The 20449-nt window shown below is 48.5% G+C and overlaps 3 protein-coding genes across 3 annotated transcripts; 2 read left to right on the forward strand and 1 right to left on the reverse strand.

The window, feature by feature from the left end:
- Positions 1-1322: 1322 nt before the first annotated feature.
- On the reverse strand, positions 1323-4405 carry LOC146542293 (uncharacterized). The gene has a single exon (XM_085213247.1). The coding sequence runs from the start codon at positions 4403-4405 to the stop codon at positions 2198-2200; it is 2208 nt and encodes a 735-aa protein (XP_085069373.1). The 3' UTR covers positions 1323-2197.
- A 91-nt stretch (positions 4406-4496) lies between these two features.
- THAP1 (THAP domain containing 1) lies at positions 4497-11035 on the forward strand. Its single transcript, XM_085213248.1, has 3 exons — positions 4497-4628; positions 4861-5056; positions 7909-11035. The coding sequence occupies exons 1-3, from the start codon at positions 4558-4560 to the stop codon at positions 8371-8373; spliced, it is 732 nt and encodes a 243-aa protein (XP_085069374.1). The 5' UTR covers positions 4497-4557; the 3' UTR covers positions 8374-11035.
- Positions 11036-17612: 6577 nt separating this feature from the next.
- LOC116216181 (uncharacterized) lies at positions 17613-19204 on the forward strand. Its single transcript, XM_085214089.1, has 2 exons — positions 17613-18151; positions 18221-19204. The coding sequence occupies exons 1-2, from the start codon at positions 17900-17902 to the stop codon at positions 19202-19204; spliced, it is 1236 nt and encodes a 411-aa protein (XP_085070215.1). The 5' UTR covers positions 17613-17899.
- The last annotated feature ends 1245 nt before the right edge of the window (positions 19205-20449 follow it).

A 20449-nucleotide genomic window follows, 5' to 3' on the forward strand; every position in this document is an offset into this window, starting at 1 on the left:
CTAAGGGCGAGGAACATACCGAGCACTGCACAGCCTTCATCTGCCCTGCCACCAGGTCTTCACCCAGCCCTGCGCTCATCTGCTGATCTAAGAACTGAAACAGTGCTGCCCACACACATAACTTCTGCATATTTCTCCAAGGCTCTTTAACAAGAAGTACACTTGCTACACGTGCAGCGAAGGCGAGCACCTCACGTCAGTGGATTTCCCCAAAGCATGACCTCTCCCACTGGGGAAAGCACAGAAGGGTGGGGAAAAAGCAGCTTCTATCAACTTCTCAGTCTTGCAGCAACTTTGCAGATGGGTGATGCCTGCTACATAGTGAAAACTGCCTTTTGCCTTGTTATCATGCAGCAGGTGCTGCTACAGACTGTAGCTACGCACCTCAGAACACTTGTAAGGAAGTCTTCAAACCCATGTAAAGATGAGAACTGTTTTGTTAGAGAATCTGTTCATTGATATTTCCAAAGCTACCCTAAAACCAGCAAAAGGTACCATCACACTCAAGCATTTAAAACCCCGGAACGGGCTCTGATTAAACAGTTATGATTGATATGGCTTCTACCTAATTTGCATATGCACTGGGAAAAGAAATACCCTCAGAGCATCCTGGCTTGCAACACCCCAATTCTGATGTACATCACCTTACACCTATGCTGTGACCTTGCACCAAACGTGCTGAACTTTGGGAAGAGATAGCACTAAGAGCACTAAGAGCGAAAGAAACACGAGTCCATCCCAGGCCCTCTTCTTGAATTTCAAAGCGCAGGCTCCAGGAGAGGTAACGCAGGTGTTCAGCAGCTGCTGGTGAGGCTGAGCAGACCGGAAAGACGGCTGCACCATGGGATGCCCATGGTCCTCACCGCAGGATACTCTCGTCGAGCTTCATGTCTGGGCCCCAGCGGCGTGGTGCTGGAGAGGTGTAGGCTCTGCTCCACAGTGGGACCAGCTCGGAAGCTCTGCTCTTACTGGTGGCCTCCACGCTCCAACAGACGGCTCCAGGGCTGTGCGGGGATGCTCAAAGCACACACGTGCACAGAAGCGAGGCAGGCAGATGCACTGAGCAAGGGATCTACAGATTTCCAAAACTTGTTGAGGATTATGTCGAAGCAATCAGAGGAAAAAGTCCATGTGCTGTTCCCTTCGGCTAGTGAAATCTTGACAAATAAATAAACTGCCTCAGTTCTTCCCAACCAGAAGCGTGTTCCACATTCCAGCACTGACTCTTTCCGTCTCCGGAGTATTGCAGAAAGGTTCTTCAGAGCAAAGAAGACCAAGAGGAAATGTATACAGATCTCTACTGAAAAATAAATCTACGTCTCCGTAGTAGTTCTGCAATTTATTCAAACAGCATACAACAGAATTGCCATTTTATAGCGAATCCGCCCCAAATCTGAGCCCTTTTCTGTATAGCACTTAATTGTTACTATACTATGTAAAGAGCAAACACTACTGGAATGTACACAGTGAAAGAAAAGGAGTAAAGCTCTTCTTGCCAAGGAAATGCTATCACTACTAACACGTTATCTATAAAAATAAGGTCTAGGCAACATCCAAAAGTGTTCAAGTTTCAATAAATAACTATCAATGCCCCAGATTTGCACTGGCACAAGAAATACAGAGCTAGCTGAGAAATGTCCTTTCCTATGGCTGAGCCAGCAACGTGTCCTGTTCTGTTCCGGACTTAACACCACTCTCCTTCACGTTCAGTCTCAGTGCGCGAGCACCTACCTGGATGACTGAGCTCTCAATGGCAAATTAAAGCTCTAGAGAAAGACAGTAGTTAAAAAAAATCTTTATCAATGCCAAGAAAATATACAGAGCCATATTATGCTTTAAATATACCTATATACATGCACATCTTTTCCAAAGGGCACAATTCTGGCCTTTTTTTTTTTTTCCCTCCTCTTTTCCTTTTTCTCCAAACTCTGAGAAGCTTATCGATTGCTATACACTCCGGTATGGCGCATTAGGAAACATATATATATATAGATATATATATTATTATTTTTTATCCCCACGTGAAAGTAAAGTTCAGTCTTTCTGTAAACAGGAGTTACCTTAACCTCCGACACCTCCACAGGCCTCGCGCACTCCGCCCGGCGCACAGCCCCGGCTCGCACAGCGGCCGCGGAAATCAACGGGCGCGGCACGGCCGGCGGCCCCGCTCCCTCTCTGCCGCTCCCCCGGCCACTCCTCAGCAGGCGCCGGCCTCGGGCGCGGTGGCGGCGGCAGCCTCCGGGGGCGGCTCGCGGGGCGGCGGCCCGGAGGGAGCGGCGGCGTTGATGTGGCAGCCGGAGGAGAGGTGGCTGCGGACGCGGCCCTGCAGCTGAGTGACCTGTGCGCGCAACAGGTTGGCGGTGGCGGCCAGCTCGGCGTTCTGCCCCTTCAGCGCCTTCACCTTCTCCTCCAGCCGGGCGATGCGCTCCAGCTTCCTCCGGCGGCACTTGGAGGCCGCGATGCGGTTCCGAAGCCGCTTACGTTCCGCCTTCAGGCGCTCCTGGCTCTCCGCGTCCAGCGGCGACAGCGACGGCGGCGTCGGGGCGCTGCCTCCTCCCTCCCCGCTGGCGGCGGGAGGCACGTCGGGCACAGTCTGCGGCTCCTCCAGGGCCCGCGGCACCGGCAGCCGCCCCGCGCCCAGCCCCGCCGGCCCGAACGGCAGCCCCGGGGGCGGCGGCGGCGGCGGAGGGGGGGGCGGCGGCGGCGCGGAGGCGGCGGGATAGGCGCTGCCCGAAGGGCTGAGCGGCCCCGCGGGGGTGAAGCCGCTCAGGTTGGTGTAGACGGCGGGCGGCTCGGCGGCGGCCCCGGGGCGGGCCGGGCAGCAGGGTCCCGGCGGGGAGAGCGGCGGCGCGGTCAGCAACTGGTTCTGCTTGTGCAGGTCGGCCAGGGCCTTGACAAAGCCGTCGGCAAAGCCCTCCTGCTCCTGCGTCACCGGCTGTCGGTAGAGGAACGTTCCCGCCGCCGGCCCGCTGGCCCCCCCGGCTGCCGCCGGTCCCGGGCTGCCGGGCCCCAGCCCCGCGCCGCCCTGGATGAGCAGCTGCTCCAGGTCGGCGGCCGGCGGCAGCTTCAGCAACGGCAGCTCCGCCGCCGACCCCAGCGCGGCCTCCGGTCCGCCGCGGTTCGCCGCCGCCCCGGCGCCGGCCCCCGGCGCCGAGCCCTGCGCCGAGCCCGGGGGCGCCGGCGGGGCGGCGGAGGGCGGCAGCAGGCGCAGGGCGGCCGTGCTGCCGCGGGCGCTGCCGGGCGGGCGCAAAGCGAAGGGCCCGGGCAGCGGCGAGGGGGCGGCGGGCGGCAGGTCGCGCTTCTTGCCGGCGCCCAGCAGCAGCTTCGGACCCGCCGCCGCCTCGGCGCCGGGCCCTGCGGCGGCGGCGGCGAAACTCGGCAGCGGCACGAAGTCGGGCAGCAGCTCCAGCCCTTCCTCGGGGTAGAACGGCGCTTCCATCTTCACGGCGGCTCTCCCGCTCCGCCCGCCGCTCATGCTGCCGGCCGGCCGGGGCGCGGCGCGGCGCTCCCCGGTGCCCGCCCTGTGGCGGCGGCGGCTGTGGGGCGCGGTGCTGCTCTGCTCGGCGAGGGCGCGCAGCCCTCGGCTCTCAGCGGGGACTGAGCCGCCTCCCGCCGCCACCGGCCCCACGCCCCGCCCCGGGCCCGCCGTTTGCCCGCCCCGACGCCGCCGCCGCCACCTCCCCCGAGCTCCCCGCCGCCGGCCCCCGGCTCGGAGGGGTTGCGCGAGGCTCGGCGAGGGGATCGCGTTCGGAGATTCGGTCCTCGGCCGTAGGCTGCCTAGTTGTCCTCCATCTCTGAGGGGAGTCCCGGACCCGATCCCGAAGCCGCCTCCCACGGTTTCTGCCCGGACTTTGCCCCTACTCCGGGTGCGCCACGGGGCGCTGTCCGCACCCCCAGCCCCCCGCGGGCCTGTCATCGGCGTCCGCTTCCTGCTCCGCACAGGGACAACGAAGTCGGGACAGGAAAGAGGCGGCGGGAGCCCGGGCCCTGTGGCGCTCCGGCGGCCGTGGGGATCGGCGCCGAGACCCCGCGCCGCCCCGGGAACGGCCCGCTGCTGTGGAGCGGTGTTGGTGGAGTAATGTAGGGCAGGGGTACGACGCAGCGCACTTACATTAACTTTCTGCAACCCAACGCGGCGATTTATTGTTAGCACACATTTAATATTTAAGGACAGGCCGGCCATCACAACCGTCCACCCGCACCCATCCCGCCCTGGGGGCACTCTGCCTCCGCACCGCAGCTGCCCCTGAGGTAGTTCCGGAGCGAGGGGCGGGAACAAGCTCAAGTGCCGCTCCGACTGGAGGATCCGCCTCATGAGGCTCCGCCCCCCGCGAAAGGACCCACCAATGGGCAAGGGCGGCGCGCCGTAACACCGCGAGAGTCGCGCTGAAGCTGGTGCCGCCATCTTGGAGTTGGGAGAGGCCGCGTCCCGTTGCTGTCCCTCTCGGAGGGTCACTGGCGGGGGGAGGGGGGAGGATGGTAGCCCGACGGTGAGCGAACGGCACCCGGGAGCCTCTCCTCGCGCCGCCGGGCGGCGGCGGCCGCGAGGCCGGCGGAATGGTGCAGTCGTGTTCCGCCTACCGCTGCCGGAACCGATACGACAAAGAGAAGCCCATCTCCTTCCACAAGTGAGCGCGGGGGGCGGGGCGGCGCCGGACGCGGCGCCAGGGCGGGGCCAGGGCCGCGAGTGCGCGGCCTCCCGACGCAAGGGGGCGCTCGTTGGTGGGGACGCGCGTGGCTGGCTCTACTGTCGGTGCGAGGGGCGCCTCGGGGCGGGCCGGGCGTGGCGCGTGGGTGCTGCGCCCCAGTCTGGCGGAACGTGCGCGTTTGAGAAACGCTGAGGGTGTCTCTTGTCGTCAGGTTTCCTTTGACCAGGCCCGATCTGTGCAAGAAATGGGAGGCGGCGGTGAAAAGGAAAAACTTCAAGCCCACCAAGTACAGCAGCATCTGCTCGGAGCATTTCACGCCCGACTGCTTCAAGCGGGAGTGCAACAACAAGCTGCTGAAGGAGAATGCCGTGCCCACTATATTCTGTTACACTGAGCCCAGTGAAAAGGTAAACGCACACTGCTCACAGCCCGAGGTGCCAGAGTGCGGTTGCTGATGGTGCTCCTGTCTGTAAGGCTATCTGTCATCACAGCAGTTCGGATACTGGTTCTTCTTTCCTGATGTAACAATTGCAGGCTGACATTTGTATCCTGTCATTAACTACACTAGGTACGGCTTTGGTCATACGTGACCAGTCCGCCCCCAAAATTTGATAGATAATCCAAGTCCTTGCACCTCTTGAGGATTGATGGCCCATTCTTTCTCCTGTAAATAAGAAGACAGGTCTTGATGCGTTCTCTGTTGCAGATGGGGCTGCAGAGGCTAGTATTAAATTGTCAGTCCCATTTATAGCTTCACATCAGGTGGCTTGTACTCATTAGCCAGGTGCTGAGCTACTAAGCTGTGGCTACAGGTAGGACTATACAGATACCCCTGTGAAAGAACCTGAAAAGTCCAGCCTCCTACAAAATAACAATTGCAAAACTGTATTATAATTCAAAGTACCATCTAAAACTAGTGCGTCTCTGTTGAGTATTGAACATATTAAGGCAGTTTAGTTCCCAAACTAACAGCAACCCTTTCTCACAGCCTTGTCGCCTGTTCAGGCTGTCATCTTTATTTTCCCACACAGTATACGATATTGGATTTGATGCAGAAATAAAAAAGGAACATCTAGAACATAAAAGTGGAAATAACAGATGAGAGACCATAGCACAAGGTATAAAGTGAGATGTGGACAATTTTCAGGTTTACTTTTCTGTGCTAAGTTCTGTTTGATAATGCTTTCCCCGCAGTCTGAGCAACACACTGCCTGTGTCGCTTGCTGAACTTCTTGCAGTGTGAAAGCTGAAGGTGTGTGTGTAGAGAAATCTGCTAATGTGACATCAGTGCAGCTGGGGTAGTGTTAAGTCACATTCTCTCATTCATTGCAGTACCTGGCTATATGAACACAGAAAAGAGTAACTCCTTATGGAGGAGTTGGTGCTCTTCCTATTTATGTCACAGCAACTTTCAGTGTATCTTCAAGACGTTGAATAGTAGTGAAGAAGGAGGGTATTTTTACTGATTTTGAAATACAGCATTTTTTGCGTTATGATTCTTGTAATACCTTCTGAATCTTTTTTTTTTTTTTTTTAGTTGTGTCTTAGAAGAACCATTTATTGGATGTAGGAAGGAATAAGAATTCATTTGTGACATGTGAGCAATATGAATGATGAGTTTTCTGTGACACATTGTGACAGCAGTAACTCAGCATGTGCTGCGTAACTCGTGAATAGATGCCTCTGTCTGAATGCAGCTGTCTGGCAACAATGCAGTTTTTGCTTTTGCACTCTCTGCACATTATGTCTTTGGTTTGTCATCTTAGCTGAGAAGTTTGAAAGCTATAGGTTGAACTTTTTAGAATATTGACACGTGATTTAGGTGGGCACATCTAGATCATCCACTTCTTATAACAGAGAACTAACACAGGCAGTTGGCTGGTTTTGTACTTTAAGGTGATCGATAATATCCGAGCACTAATGAAACTTCCCCTCAATACCAAATGCAGAATTGCATTCTCAGTTCCTTTGCCTAATGTAGTCTGTACAAGGACGATATCTGGACCTCCCAAGTTGAGTGTTGGTTTGTCTTTATATTAAGGCAAGGAGTTTAATGATGTGATCTTCCAGTCTGATGCGGGGACAGTTGGTGGCTGTTAAAATTGACATTGTGAATGTCTTCATGCATTTATTTGTAGTAATAATGTTGGGAACAGGGGATTAAAAAATTGGTTTCAGTGTCTCTTTCACTGGGACTTTCTTAGGCTTTTATTTATTTATTTATTTATTTGCCACTAATATGCATTATGTGTGCATTTCTGAATTAAGAATGTTCCTTTGGGGCAGAAAGAATCAGATTTCTGTTTGGCCTCCTCCCAAGTGATGAGAGGTATGCATTGTCCTGAACTATGCAAGTGTCTGAACCTATCTAGAGCAGTATGTTGAAGTCTGTAGTACGTAGTAAGTAGTACGATGTGGGGCCTAGCTCACTAGCTCACTCTGCTCTATCCCATCTGCCAGCCACCCAGTCCTGTTTTCTTACTCCTTCCGTATGCCATCTCTCATTGCATGACTTTGACTTTAATGCAGAACAGAACTTTCTTGCAGTGATGGTGGAAGAGTGAATAGCTTTCTGCCATCTTAGCAGAATCCTGTGTTTCGGAAAGGATTAATAGCAGAATTGGGAGAGCTGTTTATTTTGGCTCATCACCAAACCCTTCTGCTGCAATCCCAAAATAATGTGGTGGTCAGTCCTGGTTGTGAAGAGGCAGGTTTTTCTGTGCCTACCTTCTCTGCTCTGCCAGCTTGTCCACCTCCCTTGGTGAAATGGTTCTTATTCTGCCCTAACAGAAGATTCTCCAGTTCTGCTGTGTTCCTGGTTAAATTAGCTGGCAAGTTCAAAGTGCATGTGGTAAGATGCAGTAGAAAGAGGGACAAAGGGGAATGGGATAGCCTTGATGAGCTACCAGGTCAGCTGAACTCTTTTTCACAGGACTGCATCCAGGATCTTCAGCTAGTCCTATTTCACGTGTCCTCAAAAGTGAGAATGACTTTGGGGCTCTTCAGTTTCAGATTTGTTCTAGATATCAAGGATTTGATTTCAAAAGACAGTGGAAACAAAATTGCTTAAAATACCTCCAGTTTAGAAACCAGACAAGATGAGCCAGTTTTGAAAATTTAGGCTTTGAAATGTGTGGTGGGATTTTTAAATCATTTTTAAAAATTTTAGTTCTAGCTGTTTACACTGTAGTTGCCTGTACTAATGGAGTTGTGTTGCAAAAATGTTATGCTTAGAAATGTATTTTTTTGTTTGTTATAGCCTGAGGAATTTTCAGAGCAGCCAGAGGATCCACTTCCACCACCGCCACCACCGCCGCCTCCACCGCCTCCACCTCCACCACCGCCACCTGCAGCTCCCATGCTACCACCATCTCCATCAACTCCTTTTCATTTATCTCAGATAGATGCCAGATTCGTAGATCCAAGTATCGGTTTATTGATGCCTCCTCTCCAAACACCTAGCAATCTTGCTGTTTTTTGTGATCACAATTATACCGTAGAGGATACAGTTCATCAGCGAAAAAGAATTCAGCAGCTAGAGGAACAAGTTGAAAAACTGCGAAAGAAGCTCAAGACGGCGCAACAGCGATGCCGACGTCAGGAGAGACAAATTGAAAAACTGAGAGAGATTGTTCAGTTTCAGAAAGAAAAAGACATCCTAGCAGGAAAAGGCTATGTGATTCTGCCCAATGACTATTTTGAAGTTGTAGAAGTACCTGCATAAAAGTCATGAGCTTCCATTTCCACTTTGCTAGGCTAAGAAGTTTAGTTTAAAAACTCAATGCTCTCTAATTCTGTGTGTGAGACTCTTCCAGAATTCTAAATCAGCAAATAAGCTGATACATAGGAGATCGCGTTTTTTAATTTGTTTTCATTTAAGTTTGATATGTTTTTTTAATGTACTGAAATTGTAAACATCTCAGAATTAGAATGCACATTTATTTTTTGAAATAAGAATTGCTTTGCAGAAGGAAAGGATGCATGGTTAAATACACTTAAAATCTGTACTTTCTTTTTTCTCTCTCTCTTTCTCTTTTTTTTTTCTTTTTTTTTTTTTTCAATGGCTACCTTACGCTTACACAGGATAGAAAGTGAATCTGGCTGAAAGTGAAATTGAGGTTGTTCTACACTTAATACAAAACTTTCTCAAGGCATTTAATGTTTGCTTGGGTGGTCCCCACACAATATTATTTTTTTAGGCCAGCTGAGTACCTGCAAGTGCTGCTTTGTATAGAGAAAAATGATACATACATATGTGTGTATATGTATTTCAGACTGGGAAAACTTCTAACCACCAGTTGTTATGCCTTCAAAGTACTGCAGAAAGTCTAATTCCTGGGTCCCTTTGGTGTGTAAATGAGCCTTTTGTTTTTTGGAGTATCATGTGGAGACTGAGAAGGGGAGATTTCATTAGTATGGCTGACTAGAGCTATAGGAGTTTTTGCTTTAAGTACACTTACAGGCCTTGCTGAAATACAGTGCTGCTCTGAACATGTGTGTTGTCAGATTACTGGCAGGATCAGGAAGGTGGTGTACTGTTCAGGGTGACTGCTTTCTAAACTGTCCTAATAATATGCAGTTCCCAGTATACTGGAATACGTCACTCTCATAAGCACTGTAAGGGTAGAACATTGTCCTTATCTGTGATTAATGCACATTTCAGCCAGCATGGGCTCATGAAAGGCCTGCTTGACTGATCTGATCTCCGTGACCAGATGACCTGCCTGGTGGTCAAGGGAAAGGCTGTTGATGTAGTCTACCTAGACTTCAGCAAAGCCTCTGACATTATCTCCCACAGTGTTCTCCTGCAGAAGCTGGCAGCTCGTTGTTTAGACACATACACTCTTTGCTGGGTAATGAACTGGCTGGATGATCGAGATCTGAGAATGGTGGTGAATGAGGTTAAATCCAAATGGTGATTGGTCAGGAGTTGTGTTCCCCAAGGGTTGGTACTGGGGCCTGTCCTGTTCAGTGTCTTAATTGATGGATAAGGGGATTGAGAGCACCCTCTGTAAGACTGGCTGGAAGACTGCGTGGAGGAAAAGGACCAGGGCGTACCAGTTGACACTTGGCTGAATGTGAGCCAGTCGTGTGCTCAGGTGACCAAGAAGACCAATGGCTTCCTGTCTTGTATCAGAAACAGTGCAGCCAGCAGGAGCAGGGAAGTGATTGTTTCTCTGTATTCAGCTCTGGTGAGGCCACACTGTGTTCAATTTTAGACCCCTTACTACAAAAAAACATTGAGGCCCTGGAGCTTGTTCAGAGGAAAGCAGCAAAGCTATGAGGGGTCTGGAGCACAGGTCTTATGGGGAGTGGTTGTGGGAACTGGGATTGTTCAGTCTGGAGAAGAGGAGGCTCAGGGGAGACCTTATTGGTCTCTACAACTGCCTGAAAGGAGGTTGTGGTGAGCTGAGGGCCAGCCTCTTCTCCCAGGTAACACCAATAGGATAAGCAGGAATGGCCTCAAATTCTGCCAAGAGAGGGTCAGGTTGGATATTAGGAAAAACTTATTTTCAGAAAGAGTGGTGATGCAGTGGCCCAGGATGCCCAAGGAAGTGGTGGAGTCACTGTGCACGGAGGTGTTCAAGAACCGTGTGGATGTGGCACTGAAGGACATAGTTTAGTGGGCAACATTGATGGTAGGTGGATGGTTGCACTAGATGATCTTAGGCATCTTTTCCAACCTTGGTGATTTTATGATTCTATTATCTCAAAATGTGGGTAGCTTCAGGAATGAAATTTTTTTTTTTTTTCCTCCTTCTGGAGTGCTGGACATTTGCTACTTTCATTATACCATACTACAGTTTTCTTTCTACCCACCTCTCCCTTTTTTTAATTCCCCCAAAGTCCACCATTAGGGAGCAGTGGATTTGGACTTTGGGAGTTGCTTGGTGCTAGACTGGTTTTTAATATCTCAAATGCTGCTATTTCTCCTTCAGCCTTATTAAGAGTTTCTAAAAATTAATTTAGCATGACGAAGTAGTGCTGCAGTTTGCACTTATTGTCAAATAATTTATTGAGTCAATGCACTCATTCAAAATCAGAATGACATCATACTGACTGTATTGTAGCTTTCACAACTGAAATTCACAGATATAAACAGACATGAGGAGAATTTTCTCTATCTGTGTCAAACTTGTGTGTGGTGTGAAATCTAGCTCCAATGTTAATTAAGCCCTTTTCATGATGGTTTAAAAACTTCCCTTAATATCCATTAGCATGACAATTTGAAATGATTAGAGCCAGTCTCAATACTTCTGACCTCACTCATGCTGTCTATCTACTTCCCTGCTATTTCACATACTTAAAATGAACAAATTGCTAATGCATCCTTTTGTGTACATTTGTTAATTAAAAATAAAAAGCAAATGGCGTTAGATTTTTAACTGCTCTCTCTCCTCTTTTCTCAAGACTTTGACAAAACTAGATTTACTTTGATTTTCTTAAACTCTTTTTATAGTTTCCTTGTTTAGATGCTGATTTTTTCCCCTCAGTATCTTGCTGTTGTTACTTTTGATGCTTAAAATAAACTCAAAAAAGATAAAATTCAGAAAATGACAAGGAAAAGAAGTTCAAAGCACTAGCCACACGCTAGCACTTGTGGCCATTTAGTGGATCATTTCCACTTTCTCTGTGAGTTATCCCCGCCTTTCACTCTCCAGTAATCTCGTGGTTGGGGTGCTCCTGCCACCCCTCCTTCGATCACAATGGCCTGTGTACTCACATCACCATCCTTTCTGTCTGCACAGGGTCTGGTGCTGGCTGCAGCCTTTTGCTCTCACTAAGCAGCAGTCTTGGGTTGGGGTGGGAAGGAGGTGTGCAGTATTGGATCTGACACTAGAAAGGGGCTGGGAGCAGGGGATGGGGAGAAATCCTCTTCTTTGGCTGCAGTGAGTGAGTACTTTATTTCAGCTGCTTCTTAACTTTCAGCGCTGTTGCTTCCATGACCTCCCCCCACCTTTTGTATTTGTTGCTGTGCTCAGTGAGCTTTTTCTTCAGATACTTCCTTTGAAATTTCTTCTTAAAAGCAACCCAATAAAAGAAGTGGTAAGGTCACCTTAAGACATACTGAGAGACGGCTGATCTTGTGGGTAGTAACACTGGCCACGAGAGAGCTCAATGATCTTTCAGGTCTCTTCCAGCCTTTGCCATCCTATGCTATGGCTGGTCTGCCGAGTTTTTTGTTGATGAAGTTGGTCTAATGGCTGACTTAGGCCTCAAGTAAACGTTGTGTTCACTAAGGGTGGTGATTACTAGTTGTCCAGTACTATGAGGCTGAAAAGGAGGATTTCTCTAAATAGAGGAACACTCTGTTCTGGCAACAGGCTTGAATTTCTCCTGTAGTCAATCCTTCCTCCCACCCCTCAGCCTTTTTTTTCCCCCCTTCTTTTCAACTCTTTTTATTTCTCTTTTTTTTCTTTTTTTTTTTAGCTCCTGATGCTGCTAGAGGTAGGTATGAACTTTGCTAGGCCTATGAGGACTGTCAATATCATTGAGCTATGAAATAGTTGATGTTGGATGCTATGAAATAGTTGATGTTGGAAGGAATAAGTCAGTTAAAGCTAGCTCAGGACAGTTACCCTCTTCAAAGTGCATTTTGTGAGCTGTGTAGCTCTTCTATGAAGGCTGCTTAGGCAATTTGAGGACCCAGAGGCACAACTGCATACCTGAAACAAAGGTTGCCATCCAGTTCCTCTTGTGTTGAGATCTTTCCAGCTTTCCCTGCAAAAGTTTGTGGTTATTTTTCCCATTCTTCCATGTGTTCGTCATTCCTTCACATCTCCTCTGAGCCATCTTTTGCTGCGAGGTGTCTGTCAATCAGTCACACAGTCTCGCACCATTTCTTTTTAGGACTGTCCTTGCACATCTGCAGGAAGAACTGAGCTCTCTATTGGCTTCAGGTGCTTTACAGTCTGGACCCATCGCTCAGAAAGGAAAGAATTTTCAGAGGTGACACTTCTCTGTGAGAGAGGAAGTGACCTTGCTCTGGGCTTGAGAAATCCCAAGGCTTCTGTCTGCATCTCAGGTTTCTGGCAAAAACAACAGGAACTGGTTATGTGGAGAAGGAAGCTACAGGATACCCAGTGAGACAGCTCAGAATAGTGCTCCACTTCTTCCTTCTCTCTCCTGTCATTCACTGTCACTGATGTCGGTGCTGTCAGGTCCATGGCAACCTGCATGCAAAGGATATCTGAGGGGAGGCTGAACTGTTCCCAAGATGGCTGTCAGACATCACAGTGGAGGCTTCTGTTCTTAGCAGAGTATATGCTATGTAAACTCACTGGCAAATATTTATCTTTCTAAAATTTTAAGCTAGATCTGCACGAGCAATCTTGTCTCAAGTGTTCCTGAGCTGTCATGGTACTTTATGGAGTGATTTTGTGGTGTCTGTTTATCCAAGGGACTCTAGGAACAATTGCTTAGGTGATTTGTCCAGCATGTTGGGAAACCGAGCAGGTTCTGCTCTACAGCAGGAAAATTATCTGATTGTGGGTAATAGGACAAATGTTTGTTTCCCAAAGGGAAGGTACTCACCTTGAGGAACTTTAGGTTTTTGTAAGTACCACAAAACACAACTACAAACCACTGTTGTAGTATCAGTGAAATCATCTTTCTTTGATTCTGCCATTAGCTGACAAAAACAGATTTCCTGGTGGTAACTTTTCATATACTTACATGTATACATGTATGTGTATGCACATGTGTATGCATTCTCATATGTATGTATATATAAGGAATATTTTTAAACACAAATATCCAGGGAAGTTTATGATGCCGTCATAATAAATCTTGCAGTGTCAACATTAAATGTCCATCAGTACTGATGTTTACCTCCTGGCCTATCTAGTGAGCTTGTTATTACTTAAATTCTTTGATTAATGGTATGCCAGATCAACAACTCTAATGTATAATGTATAATTAAACTGCTGCTTATGAATGGTGCTTTCTATGCTGTTCTCAGTCCTGTATGACAAAGTAGATTCCTGTATCAAAACAAAACTAGCCTGCATCGACACATTTTACTCCCTGAGTCAGAAGCTTCTACATGCAGTAGATGGCAGTGGTCTTGCTTCTTTTTCACAGCACAGTCTCCACGAAGTCTTGTGAATATGCTGCCTATTCAAGTCATCATCTCTGTGGTGTGTCTGTAGAAATAAGACTTCTCTGCCTACCAAAGAATCTCAGAATCTCACCACTGAAAGACTTCTCCACTCACAGGATTTCCCTACTAAAAAGTTAGGAACTTTTCATAATCACAAGTCATAGAATCATAGAATCATTGAGGTTGAAAATGACCACTAAGATCATCTAGTCCAATTGTCTACCCACTACTGATGTTGCCCACCAACCACATCCCTCAGTGCCACATCTGCACAGCTCTTGAATACCCCTTGTGCAGCCTGTGCAAATGCCTCACCACACTTTCTGAACTTTAGATGTCAACTCCTTTTCACTGTTTTTTTCTTGTCTGCCTTGCTCTGCTCTTCTACCAGATTGCTATCCTCTCCTACCAAGATTTGTTTGGTCCTATTAATACTGTCAGAATTTAAGCATCTGTGCCTATTACATCTGCCTTTCCCTTCTTTTTTGCTCCTGAACATAGTAACAAGACGTGTGACTGCTCAGTTACAGCTGTGGAGAGCTACAGGATTTTTGGGATGTGAGACAGCAGCCTCTCACTACATGCTGTTAACTGATACTATTGCATTCTGCATAATGTGCAGGATATGAAAATGTCTCAGCTGAGAACTGCTTTGGGTAAATGGATGTTCGGCCCAAGTAATGAGGAAGATTAGTTATTATTCCAGTGGATTTTACTCTCCTTCCTTTCAGCTGATTTTGGTTTAGTTTTATTCTACTTTGGCTCATGTCCCATGTGTGGCTGCCAGATCTGGAAACAAAAATGTCTGTCGTGGGCAGGAGGAGCTGTGAGCTTAGGTGCATCCCCTGGTCCTCAAAGGAGCTGAGAGCCTTCCGGGCAGTATGTTCAGCAGGGGCATGGCTTTCCTCATGAAGAAATCAATGCAGAAATGACAAAAGTCTGACTACAAATATCCCATGGGTCTGGGATTTTTTGTATGTGTCACTGAGAATTGTGCCATTGGAAACCCCTCTGTGGTTCTTCCCATCAGTGTCACTGGACGTCCCACCATGGCTTTTCTCATCAGCCCATGTAGAAGAGGGAGTACCAGGCAGCATCACTGTCTGAAAAAGGCACAGCCATATCATTCCCTGCTATTAAGCTTGGAGCCAGCTGTGACACAATGAGTGTTTGCTAATGATCTCACAAGGGGATCAGTTCTACCATGGTGTGAGGACCTGCTGCAGGGAGATCAAGGTAAGGTAACAGCCCCTTCAGCATTAAGGAGTGTTTATCTGTGTCAGGCAGCATTTGCAGCCAAGTGGTCAACCTCACTGCCCACAAAGGAATTGAAATCTGAAGTGCCCCTGTGGAGAGCTCCTGCAGTCTGTGTTTCCGTGCTGATGGTGGCCTCAGACAGGCGTGCCACACTGAAAGTTAGCATAAGGAGTTCCCCCATTGAGGACCAGAGGGTGATAAGTGCTGTCAGACAGTGCTGACAGCAGCTTGGTTTGTTTACTTAGGGCTGAGGTAGTGAAAAGGCATTCTGGGGCCCTGGCAGAGCTTAGGATAGTGGCATTTGTTCCGCAGACCCTCCAAGGAGCCATGCAAGCTGTAGGCTGCCACTTGTCTTGCCAGCCAGGACCTGTCACTTGCCCGCTGCCATTCCCTCACAGAGCTGGCCTTGTTCCTAGCACGGCTCTCCCAGCAGCGTGCGGAGCACTTGGTGTGGCCCAGCAGCGGCCTCCTCCCACGAGAGCACACAGGCCTGTGCCCCGTGCCTCTGGTTACTCCCTACAGCTTTTGTTGTGCTGGGCAGAGCCAGGCATTAGATACCATATCGTTAATGAGGTTAACTCCCCTGGATAGTCACGGACAGGCCAGTAAGGCTGCTCTGGGAAACAACTCTTGTTTTTATGTACTTTATAAGCAACTCTTCATACTAAGGTGCTCATATTCAGCTTATTTGGCTAAATATAGCAGAATGTTGGCATACTTCCAAGCTAATCATATTGCTAATCATATTGCTCAGAACAGCTGCTGTAGACACAGTCTACCGACACGTGCTTGTCCACTTATTTCTTCCATATTTAATACTATTGGGCACCTCTTATGAAAAACAAAGACAACTGAAAAAATAAGTCACTGAAAATCTGTCCTTTCATCTGTGCCATTTGGGAGTTTAACTGGGCTTTACTTCTATGTACTCATGAACACAACTGGGAAACGCTTTAATGTATTGAACAAACATCTTGCAGTAGTCTAAGCTGATTTCTGAGCATAGTCTTTTTTGAACAGGGACTTGTGGCTTCCTGTGATAAGTTATTAGAGATAGAAAATATTAGATGTTACTGTGAATGAAAAGTGGGTTCTGGATCTGCATTTATCCTTCTAAGTTGGGAACCTGATAATGAACCAGCTAAAATGGAATCTCAAGCAGATGCTCTTAACGGTGGCTCTGCATATCCTATCTCTTTGTTTCCTATCTGTGAACATTTCCATTTAATCTTAAATGATCCCTGGGTGAAATACACCTTATTCTTTATATATTTGACATTAACCCAAATCATACTGACTCATCATGGCAAGCAAGAATGTTCCCATATCAGTTCAAACCATGAGATAGGCTTCAGAACAGCAATGGGCTGAACTGATCTCTGCTGTGAAATGACAGAAGCGAGTTAGGAGGAGGTATTAAATAAAGAAGCACTCACAAACTCCTGCCACACAGTTTCCCATGGAGAAGCTGGATTTATGGTCCTGGCTAGGGTATAATACTGTAACAGAAATGAAGCCTGGTCAGTTTATTTGATGCTACCAGAGGAGGTTCTGCATTTTAACTGGGAATGATTCAAAGAAAAATGCATGCACTTCATAGGAGTTAGCCCCTTTCAACGTGTCCTGACTCTCATGCGGAAATTCCCACTTTTCAAAATTCTTGACTGTAAACTAGTAGAACTTCAGCATGAAGGAGAATTTCATTGTGCCGCATTCTGCAAAAGATGACTCTAGGCTACTATCAGCCCATGGCCCAAAACTCCTTACTAATCAAGAACTGCAAGCATCAGACATCATGAAGAAGACGGATACTTCAAACACCAGGCACCTCTTGCTCAGAAGACAACTAGGCTAGATCCTGGCCTGAAGTTTCTTGTCATTTCCAGTGGCTCCAAGCTTAAGTGGACCTGATTACTGGTTACTGTTTGGAATCCAAGTGTTTCTAGGTGAGGCAGGCTTCTTTTCCCTTTGCAGCACTTTAGAAGCAGATACATTCTCATTCATAGGTCACCTAGAAAACCAGGCACGTAAAATTTCAGAAATACAGTGCCCAGGTAAGGTGATTGTACTGTATTCACAGGGTGTGCTGATGATGGGTGGCTGGCATGGAAACCTTCTGAAGAGTTCTCAACATGAAGGGAAATCGTCAGACCAATCTGCATCAACCAGAGAACCAACACCTTTGCATTCAAGCAGGGATTCAACACTTGCTTGTTCTTTCTATTTATTTCTCTTGCCCTTTCCATTCTCTTTCTGAAAGATAAAGGTGAAGGCACAGGCACCTGTCCTGGTGCTCTGTGACATACAAAATTCAGCCCCTGAGTTTTGTGATGTTGAATGTGGCTGAGACTTCTGGTGCTGATGTTGCTTAGTCTTTGAAAATAGTAGCTTTAGAAAAATGAAAATGTTTTATTGAAGCTCTGGATGGTAGAACAAATCATAATGTGCAAAAATTTGAGACTGAAGGCTTGTGTTCATGAAGCACAAACTGATAAAGCTATTGTGTGCTTGCAGACTTCACTACAGAATATTCAACTTTTTGTTTTCTTCACAGAGTTCTGATACACATGCTGAAAATACACATGATGGGAAATTTGTAGACTATGGAAATAATATAATCCAAGCAGCCAGTAAAAAGCATGCAGCAGGAGAGGAAAATGTGCAACAACTACATTTGTTTTTGTTGAAAGATCAGGAAAACAAAAAGCCACAAGCTCCAACACAACATCCAGTAACACAATAAAGCAAGAGACAAAAGAACACGAGCCTCCAAGCATTCATAGCAAACATTGCAGCTTCATCTTTTAGACAACTGGAGAATTACTGTCTGACTTCATTGAGATACATTTCTAAAGCTAAGAAGGAATCTCCTTGTGAATCCCCTGTGCAGATGTGGATCTACAAAGCAGGCATGTCTCTTAACTCTGGAGATCATCATGAGCAAATGCCCTCAACCACGGGCAGGAGGAGAGCTGTTGGACCAATCCATATTCATCTCCACCAGGGCTTTCTACCTTCTGGTGAAGCACTTGGTTTCATTGTGCTCTCTTCAAGGGAACCTTCCAGTCTGCTGCATCAGATACAGCAAAGCAAAGCACAGCAGCAGCTCCAAAATCGAGTTCAAGCAGCTACCATCATTCAGGCAGCATGGAGAGGCTACCAAGTTCGAAGAGGGCTGGAAGAAATGAACAAAGCCTCTGTCAAGATTCAGGCAGCCTGGAGAGGCTTCCAAGTTCGAAGGAAGCTGGATGAAATGCACAAAGCTGCTGTCAAGATTCAGGCAGCTTATCGAGGCCATAGGACGCGGCAGGCATTGCCCCTCGGGTTTTACAATTGCTTAAGAGATAAAAAGGTTGCGCTGGATGGAAAGAAGAAAGAAGAGGAGGAATTTATATCAGTGCTTGGAGTGCCTGGCACCCTGGAGTGCAACATGTGGTGTGAGGAAATCTCCCATATGCCAGCTGCTATCGTCAAAATTGAGAGTCCAGCAGGTTGTTGCAGGGACAGACACAGTCCAAGCTCTGATGTTATTCCTGGGGCAGCTGTGTACAGTCCAGAGGTTTATCTCACACCCATCAAAGCTGTGAACCATGAAGACAATTTACTTGCCTTTGAGATTCTCCCAGCTGTGACATCTGAACAGCAAGTCCAGAATGCTGAAGGCAAAATTCAGGCTGCAGGAGGAGAGCACCAAAGCACAGATGAGCTTGATAAAATGGAAAGACCAGCTGAGAAAAAATCAGAGCAGAACCTGGTCCTAGCCTACAGTTGTCAACTCAAACAAAACTTTTGTGAAAATTTTCGAATTTCAGACATATGCAGTATCACCGGAGTGCTGAAATGGACTTCGAAGCCCAAAGACAAGGTGCCATACTCCAAACAAAGCCTCACTGCGCAGTTAGAAATGAAAAAGAGGGAAAAAACATCTGATGCTAAGAGTGAAGCCCCATCCATCAGGAAGGTTGAAGTGCACACAGTGGTGAGGAACCTGCCAGCATCCCAACGGTGCCCCATCTCCCTCCATGTGTCCAGTCCCAATGGAACTGTGGAGTGCTCTCAGAGGGAAATGGCTATGAGGCAGCTGCGTGGGCTGTATGCTGTCAGAGGACTCAGGGGCTCACAACCTGCTTATGTCTCCATCTGCATCAGCGTGGTGGAAGTGGGAAGGAAGGCAGGTGCAAGCTCAGTGTGGTAGGAAAGCTCCAAGAAGATCTAGCACTGAAATACCTCTTCTCATCTTGTGCTCGCAGAGCCTAGCCACGGCTGAAGCTCCCATCCTGGTGCAGCTCTGGCAGCACCCACTACGGGCTGCCATCAGCTCTTCACACAGACCTCCTGCTGCTGCCTGCTGCGGTCACATCTCTCAAGGCAAGCTCCAATTGCTGTCACAAGCCGGTCCAAGCAGAAGCGCAAGATTTGTGCATGCTTTCAGAGCTCGTTACTTAGCTTGGGGCATCGTTATGCAACGCTGCAGCTACAAGCCCGTCGCGCTAGGAGTCAGCTTTCAAGCCACCGCGCTGCTCTCTCGCAGCAGGCCCAATAAACGCCGTGCAGCGGCCGTGCCCGCGTGCTGCGCTGCCGCGTCCCGCCTGGGAGCGGAGCTGGAGCGGCGCGGAACGGAGGGAGCAAAGTGCGGAGCGGGCGGGGGCAGGGGCCCGAGGGGGAGAGTCGCGTCCTGGGGCGGGCGGAGGAAGAGGGGAAAGCGGCCGTCGTGCTGGGACGGGACGGGTAGGGATGTTGGGCTGCTTGCCAGGCAGTGCAGACATCTCCAGCTTCGCGGTGTTGGAGACTTCAGCTGTACCCGATGTTAGGGACAGGTTCCCTGACACCTGTAGGAGAGTAAAGGTGAACCGTTGAGAAGGTTCAGGTTTCATCCCGATGCTAAAGAAATTCCGTCATCTCAGGGATGGAGCATTCACACATTCCTTCCCTTCCACAGTGTTGGAGAGGACAGCTGGATGAAAGCTTGTAAGCGAGAGGCACCATCACCAAGCAAACACGAGAAAATGCAGCAAATTATTTCCCAGTGCCCTCCTGTCAGACAACTCTGGCAGCCAGAGATCAGACAGGAGAGGTCCCTGTGTCTCTTGCTCAACCCCAATCAGTGGGTGGAGGCAATGGTAAAGCAAACACATGGTCTTTCCCTCCAGCAGCCTCCATGTAGTGTCTAAAAAGCCAGATAGTAGGTTATCCGCATTACCTCCAAGCAATAGGCTTTTTGGGCTGCTCTGAAGACAAGCATATCTCCATCCTGCAGTACAGCAGCGTCTAACAGAGAAGTGCCAGATGCAGTCCCATCCTGTGACTCAGATCAGCCCTGCAAGATGAACAAGGCAGGTACACTGCACTAACAGAGGGCCTGCAGATTCTCTTTGTGTGGTTTGAAGAGAGAAAAGCAAACCCACCAATTTGCTGTAGGATCTGCCCAGGAGCTACAGAT

This window comes from Meleagris gallopavo, chromosome Z, assembly GCF_905368555.1.
Source record: "Meleagris gallopavo chromosome Z, MGAL_WU_HG_1.1, whole genome shotgun sequence".
NCBI classification, from domain to species: domain Eukaryota; kingdom Metazoa; phylum Chordata; class Aves; order Galliformes; family Phasianidae; genus Meleagris; species Meleagris gallopavo.